Raw genomic sequence first — 12,724 nt, forward strand, 5'->3', positions numbered from 1 at the left:
CATGGGCGTGCTGGTCTTACAGGGAGGGGTGTTCAGGTGAATTCTTGGCGCATTGCTATCTTGAGGCAGCGGGAAGCGCCATTGACCAACAAAAACCTGGTCTAAAGTCAATAGCTCAGAATTTCATTGTTATTTTAACAGAGCATTAGTAAAATGCGCCTAGGCTTATGCACAATGCGCGCACACTGTGCTCATTACACACACACACACACACACAGGGAAGCGCAGCAGCACACAAACAAAAAGATTACAAATAAAAAAATGACGGTGCAAATCCTCCATCATAATAGCAATGCGCCAAGGTACAAACGCGCCTGGCTTTTAAAGGGAATGGGAGATGACTCTCCGATTGGTTTATTGCATGTTACGCCCAAAACACACCTATGAATTAATGAAGACACTAAGTACAACCCCTTTGAACCATGCGCCCGGTGCTCGGACCCTTTTTTCCACCTTAAAACTAAGCCCTCAACGCACCTGCGCCAGGTGCTTCACACCGTGCGCTTAGATCAGCGGTGTCAAACTCAACTTCACTGAGGGCCACAATGAATAAGAATCACATCAAGGGCCAGACATGTTTACTTTATTGATATGCTTTTATTTAATCAAAAAAGTCAAATAACTTTGACTGTATTATTGCATGTGTCATATAGTCTTCTCACTTACAGTTTGGTCGACACAAAGTCCTTAAGAAGTCAGGAAAAAGTTCCTCAGCCATTATAGGAAAAAAAGCGCCCCAAAACGTCGAAAAAAGTGACAAAAACGTTGGCAAAAGTGACAACAACGTCGGAAAAAGTTACAAATCGTCAAAAAAAGAGAGACAACGTCAGAAAAAGCGAGGGGCTGGATTTGGTCCACGGGCCTTGAGTTTGACACATGTGGCTTAGATTGTTAAAATAGGGCCCATAGAGTTGGCTTCTTGAGGCTGCTAGAGGTTTATGTAAAACCAAGAAAGGAGATCACACGACTCTGCCTTTAGCATCCCTGAATTAGTTTACAGTTTCTTTTCAAGATCAATTTTTAAATTGTATAATTGAAGTCAAAATTGAACACCCTCATCATTTAAGGCTTTTAATTATGAATGAACACAGTCACCAAACTGAAGTATTTTTGTATCTAATAATTCATGACTAAGTGCTATTAGTGAGCACACTTTACAGTGACTGTATGTGTTTGTTAATTAGCTCCCTGTTTGCTGGCTGAGTTGTGCGCTTTAAGCGGTTTGGACGGACGCCGTGGTCCTTGTCTCCTGGTGTGGGTGTGACATGTGGGGGTGGGCATGGGGGCGAGCAGGGGCTTTGGGGCCTGGTTGGGGGGCAGCACGTGGACTCCTTTACGGGACAGGAGGCCAATCTCTCTCCTGAGGGCCTCAGCCTGCTGCGCTTGTATTTTCACCAGCCCCTGGAGCCTCTGGATCTCCTCCTGGTCCGCACGTCTCCTGTAGTCCTGGAACTGTTTGCCCTGGATACACACAAACAGACATCTAGAAAGGCATGCGGTATACAGATGGAAACAGACATTTATGTTCATACACCGCAATATTCACAAATGATACTTCACTCTGTTGTGTGCACATAAATAAAGGGAGGCAGGCTAAAGTGCTGACATTATTTTATGTTTTAAAGTGCTCATATTATGCTTTTTGGCTTTTTTTCCCTTTCCTTTATTGTGTTCTATATCTTTTTTGTGCATGTTATAGGTTTACAAAGTGAAAAAGCCCAAAGTCCCCCCCCCAAAGGGACTTACCATCTCAAACAGAAAACACTGTTCACAAACTGCTCCAAACAGCTCTATTGTAGTCCAGCCTTTACTTCAGAGACAAACGTGGTCACTTTGTAACACACGTTCTAATGCTCGCCTAGCTGCTAGCGTGGCACGCCCTCATACTCTGCTTCTGACTGGCTAGTAGTCCTTACCTTGCTACTGAGCATGTGCGACTCCCAACAAAGATGGAACAGAAGTGTGATGTCTCACTCTGTAGCTAAAACAGAGAGCTCAACACACAGGGTGAAAAGAGGAGCTGCAGCAATGTGCAGTACAACAAAAATAAGATGTTTTTTGACAATTAAACCATGTAAACCTATTCTGATATAACCTCTAAATACAATTATGGACCTGAAAATGACCATAATATGAGCACTTTAATATATCGTTGCTGCCGGGTAAAAAAAAAAAAAAAAAAACGTTTTTCAGGGAATGAAAAAGGCAAATTTAAAAACATTTTATTGAGCTATTTACCTCAGATGAAGTCAGATGAAAACGCCTCGTCACTGTTTAAATATTTGTGTCATGTGAAAGGTGTCACATGCAGTGCTGAACCTGCGGAAAATCCTCTCCAGCCCTGCAGCTCTGCAGAGCCTTTAAGCTTTCTTTGGTTTTACAGCACAGTTTTAATTGGTTCAGTCCCAGCCCTTTCTTCAACCTCAACCAACAGAAGGCAGCTCTAAAACCACTGTACACTAACTGCTCAGCACCAAACAGCAGACACAGACACAGTTAGAGAAAAGCTGGGAAAGAAAATGGAACATTTAGGAGCCAGACATTTTCCTCAGGAGTTGGTGAAGATCAAACTAGAGTTAGAAGAAAAACTTGTGCTCTCAGATGGACACAAACATTAATCACATGGATGCTAATGTTGCCCTATGTCTGCTGGATGTGTCAATGGCTTTGCAATAACAACTTAATAAGGTGATATGTCAGAGTGTGTCTGTTGCAGTAGTTCTTCTACCCCATAGAGGCTAAATAATCCAGGTAGATTGATTCTATTGGTAACTGAGATTCTGTGTGAACAGAGGTTTAGCCCTGCTGCTTATCGGAATCGGATTTAAAAAAAAAGATACCCACATTAAATTGTAACTTTGGTATGTTTCAACCTCAATTTTTCCATGTTTTTGTGTCTAAGTGACTAATGGGAACAACATTTCTTTTAAATTAACAAGCTGCAATGTAACATTATTGGGCAAATGCACACCTTCAATTTACGTCTACTAAAAGTGCTGTTTTTGCCACTGACATTATGGAAAGGATCCCTACAGAGATAGACATTTTTGTTAGAGTAAACTCACCAGACTCCATGTAAATAAACAGTTCTTTTTTGCGTGTATAGAGCCAGCATATTTTCACAAGAAAATGGGTGAATTATGTTTTTATTTCAACCAAACCAGAGTGATGTTTGTTGGAACAGTGGGGACGAACCAAGACGGCTTTTGATGGTTTTATTTTGTTTTTGTCGACTTTAAATTAAGTGTGTTTTACGATGATAAAACTCACCAGACTCCATGTCTGGTGAGTTTTGCGATAGTGATTTTGGGGATGTTTCATGTTAAACAAAAAAGGATCTTACTCTTTAACAGAAAGCACAACTTCTGTAGGGATCCTTTCCATAATGTTGTCAGACAGACATGAGCATGTCAGTGGTAAAAAGAAGCACTTTTAGTGGATGGAAATTAAAAGGTGTGCAATTGCCATACAACATAACATTGCAGCTTGTTTAGCCGCTGTTTCCTTTTAACGTGGATCCCAGCTTTGATCAATATTACATAAATTGTAATTGTTGCACAGAAATTACCATTTTCTTTTGCCTAGAGTTGAGCTTATGCTCCAGTTCCTTTTTCTGGTCGAAGAGGTTCGTCATGTGGCGGAGACGCTCTGTGTTACACCTGGTCACCTCCATCAGAGCCTGGCGCGCCTCTTCTACCTTCGCCTGAATATCACACACACGTGTACACACACACACACACACACACACACACACACACACACACACAAAACCACAAAAAGATCAATAATCGTAACCAATCTAAGTTGTTCTTAAAAATGACACAGGGGATCAGAACAAAACAAGGCAGAGATACAGATATCTCACATGTCACGCAAAAGCGCACACAGATTTGCAAAACACACACACACACACACACACACACACACAACACACACACACACACACACACACACACACACACACACACACACACACACACACACACACACACACACACACACACACACACACACACACACACACACACACACACACACACACACACACACACAGGTCAGCGTACATCCCACTGTTTGATTTCCTTGGCGTACGCAGCCTCACGGACGAGTTTTTCCTGCTTGAGCTCCTCCATGGTCCTGTTCCCTGACAGCGTCTGCAGAGCCTCCAGATTCACCGGCCTCCCGAACTTCATCCTCATCTGCTCGTTGCACACCTTCTCCAGCACTACAGCAACACACAGACCAGTATCGAAGAATGTTACCTCCTGGCAATAATCATTCCTGGGGGCATTTGAACTTTTACTCTCTCTTCAACTCTCTTTTTACCTGTTTAAAGTCCCACTCAGACTCACAATTGCAACCTATTAAGAACTCAGCAGCCAGATTGGTATATTAACTAAGTCTAGGAGGTTCTTTCATATTAACTCCAATTTTAGCATCACTGACTGCAGTGGTTTATTTATTTCAGGTTTATTTGTCAGGGACAATGCTCACTAATAATAATACATAAAAGTAAAATGTACCAGAATTAGCCTAGAGGTTATTTTACATCCGCTGTCCCTGGACTGGTGGTAAGAGGTCACCCTAAAATGAGATTAAACGATTAAGCTATCAATAATACATAGAGATTTGGGGGGGGGGGGTTTAACACTAACAAGGCCGTGTATCCGTGTCACATTATCATTAGGGGCTGATCCCCCCTAAAGGTGTGATCATAGAATCGCCCCTGGTTTTTGGTTACGGCCCCTCGGCTTTAGAACAGCCTTCCTCTCAGTGGGACACCGTCTGACTCCACTGCAGCTTTTACACCAAGTGCCTCCTTAAAACTCATTTTCACAAGATGGCCTACACTTAAGCATGTCTTGTATCCAGTGGTGAAATGTAACTTAAGTACATTTACTCAACTACTGTATATAAGTACACATTTGAGGTACTTGCACTTTGCTTGGGTCTTTTCTTTTCATGCCACTTTCTACTTCTACTCCGCTAAATTTCAGAGAGAAATGTTGTACTTTTTACTCCGCTACATTCATCTGACAGCTTTAGTTACTAGTTACTTTACAGATTGAGATTTTTGCGCACAAAACACATGCAGTTTATAAAATATGATGTTTTATTATGAATTAAATTACTCAACAATAGCCAATTAAACACTTAGTTGATTGACAGAACTGTTTGGATTGTTTTACTTGTAACAGAGTATTTTTGCAGTGTGGTATAAGTACTTTTAAAAAAGATTTTTATAGTGGCATTTTAGGCCTTTATTAGATAGAACAGCTTTAGACATGAAAGGGGAGAAAGCGAGAGGGGAAATGACGTGCAGTAAAGGGCCGCAGGCCAGAATCAAACCGTGACCACTGCGTCGAGGACTTAGCCTCTGTACACGGATGCACGCTCTACCAGGTGAGCTACCCAGCCACCCTGGTATAAGTACTTTTACTTGAGTAAAGGATCTGAATACTTCTTCCACCACTGCTTTTATTCCATTCCATCGCAACACTGCGTATTTCCTCTTTTTGCTACTTTTTTAATGGTGTTTTGTATTATCATTTTAGTATTTTTAGATGCATGTTTCTTTTATTGACATTCTATCTTGCACTGTCACTGTTTTATGAAGTGCTGCTTGAAATGTGTGCTCTCATGTTCTAATTGTTGTATGTCATGGGGAGGGGGGCTTATATGGGTTTCTGATTCCTAATTAATATCCTGTAAATCTTTAAATCTGGAAAGCACTTTGTGCTTAATGCTTGAAAAGTGCTATATAAATAAAATGATTATTTTTAATAATTTCACACGTATCTAACATATGGCCAGAGCTTTCAGGTCAAGCTGGACGGGAGTTCTTGGAGTTCTTCTAGGCCCAGGTTTTGGCCTGTGCGGGTCTTACCCTGGATTTGGGCGACCATGTCCTTGCGGTCGTGGATGAGCCTGACGTGCTGCTGGCGGGCCTGAATGTACAGATCTCTCTGATGGCTCTTCTCCGCCTGCAGCTGCCTGATGCGCTCCCGCAGCCTGTTCAGCTCCTTCATGTCCAGCACCAACACCGGGCTCAGGTCACACGGCACCGAGCCGTTAGCGATGAACTCAATCTGGTGGACCAACGGAGAGGGTGGAAGGAAGAGAAGACTAATCACAGGAGGAGATCAAATGAGAGCATTTACCGAGTGACGTCAAACTTCTATAGTACCTGATAACCCTTGTGTTATATTTGGGTCAAATTTGACCCTTTTAAAAAAATGTCTATATCAGAAATATGAGTTTCTTACCTAATTTTAATTGCCCAGAAAATAACATAATGATTCCATACAACGCGCTTCACAAGTAGAACAAATGATCGGATCTCTACTTATATGGAATTTTGGGTGTTTTATAAAAAATTTTAGCATTTGAAAAAAAATAGTAAATGTTTTGAAACTGTGTCCCAATTGAACGTTGACATACCAGTCCTTTAATATTAGTCTAAATAATTCATAATGTCTGATTTTTTAACAAAAAAATTTCCTATAAATGAGGTTTTATTGACCATGAATTCCAAAAATATGTGTAAAACTAGTAATAAATTGGTGTTAGTGGTCTATATACATGGAAGTGAAAAGAAGTGTAAAACGTCCAAAAAAGCATCAAAAACATTGAAAAAAGCACCAAAAGTGAAAAAAAAGACTAAACGTCAGAAAAAGTGTTGATTTTCAGTTTTGACCCAGGAGGACGACAAGCAGCACATAACTCTGCCATAATGATAATAAACTTGAATGTGAGATTGAGTTTTTATTTTCAAATTGAAGAAAAAAACAAGTTAAACTTGAAAATGAAATTGTAATAGAGCTGCGAAACGAACAACAGAAAATTAATTGGCAACTGTTTTGATAATCACTTAATTGTTTAAATAATTTTGAAAACAAAAATGCCAAAAGAAATGACTAGTTCTAGCTTCTCAATTCGTAGATTTTCTTAGTCCTCTATTTATTAAACTAAGTCAGGGAAAGCAAACTTTTTGATTATGTCAAACTGGGCATATGGAAATTGCAATGGGGCATTTTTTTTTTACTATTTTCTGACATTCTGGAACAAACAATTATTTCGTTAAAAACAAAAAAAAATAGGAATCAAAAGTGAAACTAATTGTCAGTTGCAGCTCTAAATTGGAAAGTGGACTTTTATTTAGAATTTTAGTTCTGATTTTAGCTAATTTCTAATGAAAATCAAATGTTCTTCCTTAGTCAATTTCATAATGGCAGAATTCTTCCAGGCCTCTTAATTGAAATGCTGGGTATTGGGCACCAATCACAGAAGACAATTCCACTGCTCTTGTTTCTGGCCAGGGTTGCCATGTATGCCTAATATTAGCAAATGTGGGCTTGTTTTGCTTGGGATATGCCCGAAAGTAAAGGTAGGGTGGTATGGTTGCAGGTTAGGCATCATTTTTACCTGTCAATTTACCATGCTTTCTTTGGGCTTGTACTTTGTGTCTGGCTCTGGCACAGGACCACCTCCAATGAAATATAGTGGCTGTTAATGAATGGCTGTTCACGAAATATAATGGCTAAGGCAGTGTTGGTAAAACAAGATGCCCACTGTGCGAGAGGTTTTAAATGTTCTTGATGATTATAATAATATCAGCAAGCTAAATATTGCTTTATTTCACATCAGGGTTATCTTGGTCATACTGCACTGACAACCATCAAAGTTACCAACATGTGCTTATAAATCTGTTGACTAGAACTTTAGTTCTACCTCACACTACCTTTAGTCAACCTCCACAGTTTTGGTCTGTTCACGTGATGCTAGTCTCACTTTGCAAGACCTTCCTCCACAGCGCTGCAAAGGAGGGTCTGGCTAGTCCACACAGCATTCCGGGATGGGAGAAAAACTGTGGTTTATTTGCATTTCTTTAAACCAATCACAATTGTGCACAGAGCCACGGTGCCTCTGCAAAATAGCCTCAGGAAGGAACATGTTTTGGTGGAACGTGTACGTTCAAAAGTTGTTTTAGTTGTGCAACAGAAAACTCAGATTGGACAGATAGTCTAGCTAGCTGTCTGGATTTACCCTGCAGAGATCTGAGGAGCAGTTAACCATAGTCCTCATAAATCTACCAGAGTTTAGAATTCCAACATAAAGAAAACAAAGGGAAACGGACATCTGGCCGAAAAGAGTAACATCCGGCGGAATTTACGGCAGCAACGGAGCAATCCTGGAAGTGGAACGTCGTGGATATAGACTAACCTGATGCAGTCTAATAGGAACCACCACATCCAGCTCATTCATTTTCTGCTGTTTCTCCCTGTTCACCAACTCCAAGTCGTCCTCTGCTGCCTTCCGACTGCTCTTCACCAACTTCTCCTGCAGAGCCAAGCAGAAACACACACACACACACGCACGCGCACACACACCAGGATGTGAGTGACAAAAACAGCACACGACAACAGGAAAACAAGTCAGATGAGATGAGGCGAAGACGCAGAAAACAAAAGCAGAGTGTGACCTTCTTGACGAGGGTGTCACACTCTCTCTTCAGCGCTTCAGCACTCTTCCTCTCCTCCGCTAGCAGTTCCTCCAGGTCCAGCCGACGCTCACGCAGCTGCACTGTGTTCTCAAACAACTCTGGCTCACAGCCTGAAAGAGACACACACACACACACACACACACACACACACACACACACACACACACACACACACACACACACACACACACACACACACACACACACACACACACACACACACACACACACACACACACACACACACACACACACACACACACACACACAGTTATAGCCAAAGCTAAAGTCGAAGCCTGTAAATGCAAGGAGTTACTGCAAGTCTACTGGAGAATGGAGGAAAAAACTAAATAAAAGTGACCACTGCGACCTCTAGCTCACCCCGTGAGAGCGTGCGCCCCATGTACGTAGGCTCTGCATGTAGAGTCCTCTGCAGCGGCCCGGGGTGTCATCGCTCTCCCACCTTTCCTGTCTATCCACTGTCACTTCCAAATAAAGGGATAAGCCCTAAAAAATTATCTTAAAAAAAAAAAAAAAGTAACCACTGCGTCATGGTTGACGTCCTGCTGGACAGGTACGGGGGGAGGGGGAGGGAGGGGTGAATGGTGTGTGTATTTGCAGATCTGTGTGTGGGTGGAGCCTCAATGTCAATGTCAACTCTAGCTGGCTTTTCAACATTACCAACCCTGCCTTTAATGTGGCCAATAATATATACAGGTGATTTGGACAGCACACCAATAAATACTTTTTATTGCCACATGGAAGTTTTGGGCAAGAAGCCCTTCTTCAGCGTGTTTTTCTCAACCTGAAGAGTTTTGCGCAAAACATCTATGTTCCAATAAAAAAAGTGTTACTTGGAGAGCTGTCCAAATTAAAAAATAATTCCCAGCACAAGACTGACCTGGAGGGCAAACATTGTTGTCCAGAGCAGCTCCTCCCTCCTCTGTGCTGTCATAGTCATCATCATCATCCCACTCATCGTCGTCATCAGAGTCTTCGTCGCTGTTCTCCTCTTCTTCTGCAAACACACGTTTAGATAATAAGGGAGACATTGATATACGCCTGCCACAGCATCGCACAATCACGCTTCCTGTCCCGCTCACCGCCACCTTCCTTCTGCTCCTTCTTCTTAACACGTTTGACCTTCTTCTTGAAGACTTTGGTCAGAAAGTCTTCAAACTTGTTTTCTTCGCCCAGCGAAGCGTGGAAGGCGGCGATCAGAGCCTTCTCTCTCTCCTGCAGCTTGGCGATGTCTCCCCGCCTCAGTTCCAGTTGTTCATTATACTCCTCCAGCTTAGACTGTGAGGAGAGAAAGGGGATGAGGAACGATACGATACAACTTTATTGTCAGCCAGGGCTGAAATTCTTTTTGCACCCCTGGGTAACTCATATAAAAGAGGACATAGACATACAGTATCTCACAAAAGTGAGTACACCCCTCACATTTTAATAAATATTTCATTATATCTTTTAATGGGACAACACTGAAGAAATGATACTTTGCTACAATGTAAAGTATTAAGTTTACAGCTTGTATAACAGTGTAAATGTGCTGTCCCCTCAAGATAACTCAACATACAGCCATTAATGTCTAAAGCGCTGGCAACAAAAGTCAGTCCACCCCTATGTTAAATTCCCATAGAGGCTGGCAGATGTTTATTTTTAAAGGCCAGTTATTTCATGGATCCAGGATACTATGCATCCTGATAAAGTTCCCTTGGCCTTTGGAATTAAAATAGCCCCCCATCATCACATACCCTTCACCATACCTAGAGATTGGCATGGTTTTAAGTCAGTTAGCCTAATAGCTGCATTTGCATTGAGAGATGATTTTATGGAAAGTAGCCCATGCCAATCTCTAGGTATGGTGAAGGGCATGTGATGATGGGGGGCTATTTTAAGTCCAAAGGCCAAGGGAACTTTATCAGGATGCATAGTATCCTGGATCCATAAAATAACTGGCCTTTAAAAATAAACATCTGCCTGCCTCTATGGGAATTTTAACATAGGGGTGTACTGACTTTTGTTGCCAGCGCTTTAGACATTAATGGCTGTATGTTGAGTTATTTTGAGGGGACAGCACATTTACACTGTTATACAAGCTGTAAACGTAATACTTTACATTGTAGCAAAGTGTAATTTCTTCAGTGTTGTCCCCTTAAAAGTACTCACTTTTGTGAGATACTGTACATACAGATAGATATAAGATGAATAACACCAAAAAACATTCATGAAACATTACCACAAATGACATAAACACCCAAGTAAGGAAACAAAGCATACATGTACAACAATTAATCCTGGACAAGAAACCAAGCATTTTTCATCATTGTCCACTATTACATAAACACAGATTACTCAACTGGGAAAACATGGTCAAATATTCAAATCTATGTCTTGTCTATAAAATTATTCACGGTTTATCATCCACTCCTCTCCACTAGTTTGTCAACATCTCGAACAGCTGATCACAGCAGAACCAGAGGTGCAGCGAGGGGAGATTGTATCATTCCATTCGGGAAAAGTGGATTTGGAAAAACTGCTTTTTCTGTTCGAGCAGCTACTGAGTGGGACCTCACCCCAATAACCATCAGAAATCTAAACACATACAGTACATTCAAGATCCAGTTAAAGAAATGGCTCATTGATAATCAGAGCTGTCAACATTACCATTAACTTCTTGACCTGCTCTCGCTTCCCCCTGCTGGCTTCTTGCCTGGTGTGTTCATGTCTTTGTCTGATTGTTAGTCTGCTATGTTTCTATTGTACATTTTAGCTTAATAGTACTTTTTACTAAATGTATTGTAATTGTTATATTGTTATGTAAATATGTTATTTTACCTTTTAAGGTGACTTTTACCATCTGTCTAGGGACTGCAGATGAAAAATAGCCTTCTGGCTAGCTCTGGCATAATGACAGAAATGTTTATTAATATGCACTGTCCCTGTAATAAAATAAATAAAAAAAAAAAAAAAGAAAATAACATGAACATACACACAGACAAGGTCTTGGAGACTTGTAAACCTGAATACATATTGCACTGGGTTTAATGTAGCTGATTTAATAATAGGATAGATTGATGTATGAAAGAGTTTTTAAGTCTGATGCGTTTGAAAGAATGAACTCTAAAGCGCCCGTTTGAAGCTGATATTCTCTGTGCAAAACATGTGAGGAGTCATTTGAAATATTCCTGGCCAGTCTGAGCATACTAGTATTGTGAGCTTCCTAAAATGTGCTACAGGTAGTCCTGTAATCTTTGAACAAATTTGAATTTCATCAAATAGCTGTTACCGGTGAGCTGAGGAAGGAAATCCCCTGCAGTGTTACCGTCGCTGCGTTTCATTAGCGTTTCAACATGCCCTCGTTCTGTTCCCCTCAGCCCTTGGTATGATGTAATAGCATACGTACGTCACATGGAGGCCACTCACACGGAGAGCAGAGGGACAGTGGGCGGGGGAGTGAAATGAAACGCACCTGCCTTTGTTCACTTTCAGCCCAAACTATACGGATCGACCGGGAGTTGTAGGCTTAGCGCTACTGCGTCAAGTGCGTTTTATTTTCCATCTTATTTCCATCAATTATGGCAATCTATCCCCGTTTTTATGTTCATTCTATGTCTGCTTATGTCATGCAACTTCTTTATTGTAAGGCATTTCTTGTATGAAAGGCGCTATACAAATATTGTTTATAAAAAGTATTGTTACTGCTTTTTACACATCATAAACACCTGCAGCCTCTTTTAAATGAGGCTTGGTAATCAGCTGCATGAGTTTGTGATTTAGAAAGTTTGCGGCCCGTATCATCATTAATCATATTATCACTTATGTCTTGCAAAAACTGAATTTCTTCCATGCATTTAGAGATAATGCTGGAAATAAAGAAATCCCACCTACTATCTATCTAGTAGATAAAAAGCATAAAGTAGATATTAACTGACATTAGTTTTATTACATTACAATATCAGGCACATAAACTCTCTCCCACCGTGATGCTTTTCTCCTCCTTGATGCGTGCGCTGAGATTCTCCTGCAGCTTGTCCTCCCTCCTCTCGAACTCCTTGAGGAGCAGCAGCTCCTGGTAGAGCGTCATCTGGTGGAGGTCGGCCATCTTCAGCTGCCAGTCCAGACGCAGCTTCTGGTGACGCAGCAGCAGCAGCTCGGCGTCAAACTGACACACACAACTCTCCATCTGAAGATTACAGAAACACATCCACAGATTAC

General features: G+C 41.2%; 1 protein-coding gene across 4 annotated transcripts in view; it reads right to left on the bottom strand.

The window, feature by feature from the left end:
* Positions 1 to 1,057: 1,057 nt before the first annotated feature.
* The window catches only part of LOC120545581 (cilia- and flagella-associated protein 44), a 37,404-nt gene continuing 25,737 nt past the window's right edge, over positions 1,058 to 12,724 (bottom strand). For 3 of the 4 annotated variants that reach the window (XM_039780065.1, XM_039780066.1, XM_039780068.1), the window contains 9 exons: positions 12,489 to 12,692; positions 9,607 to 9,802; positions 9,405 to 9,521; positions 8,483 to 8,613; positions 8,224 to 8,340; positions 5,888 to 6,089; positions 4,065 to 4,225; positions 3,569 to 3,703; positions 1,058 to 1,461 (listed from right to left, as the gene is read on the bottom strand). In XM_039780065.1, coding sequence (XP_039635999.1) covers positions 1,177 to 1,461; positions 3,569 to 3,703; positions 4,065 to 4,225; positions 5,888 to 6,089; positions 8,224 to 8,340; positions 8,483 to 8,613; positions 9,405 to 9,521; positions 9,607 to 9,802; positions 12,489 to 12,692 — 1,548 coding nt within the window. In that variant the 3' untranslated portion in view covers positions 1,058 to 1,176. The remainder of the gene's footprint in view (positions 1,462 to 3,568; positions 3,704 to 4,064; positions 4,226 to 5,887; positions 6,090 to 8,223; positions 8,341 to 8,482; positions 8,614 to 9,404; positions 9,522 to 9,606; positions 9,803 to 12,488; positions 12,693 to 12,724) is intronic. The other variant, XM_039780067.1, reaches the window with a different exon arrangement.

This window comes from Perca fluviatilis, chromosome 17 (assembly GCF_010015445.1).
Source record: "Perca fluviatilis chromosome 17, GENO_Pfluv_1.0, whole genome shotgun sequence".
Lineage (NCBI taxonomy): Eukaryota > Metazoa > Chordata > Actinopteri > Perciformes > Percidae > Perca > Perca fluviatilis.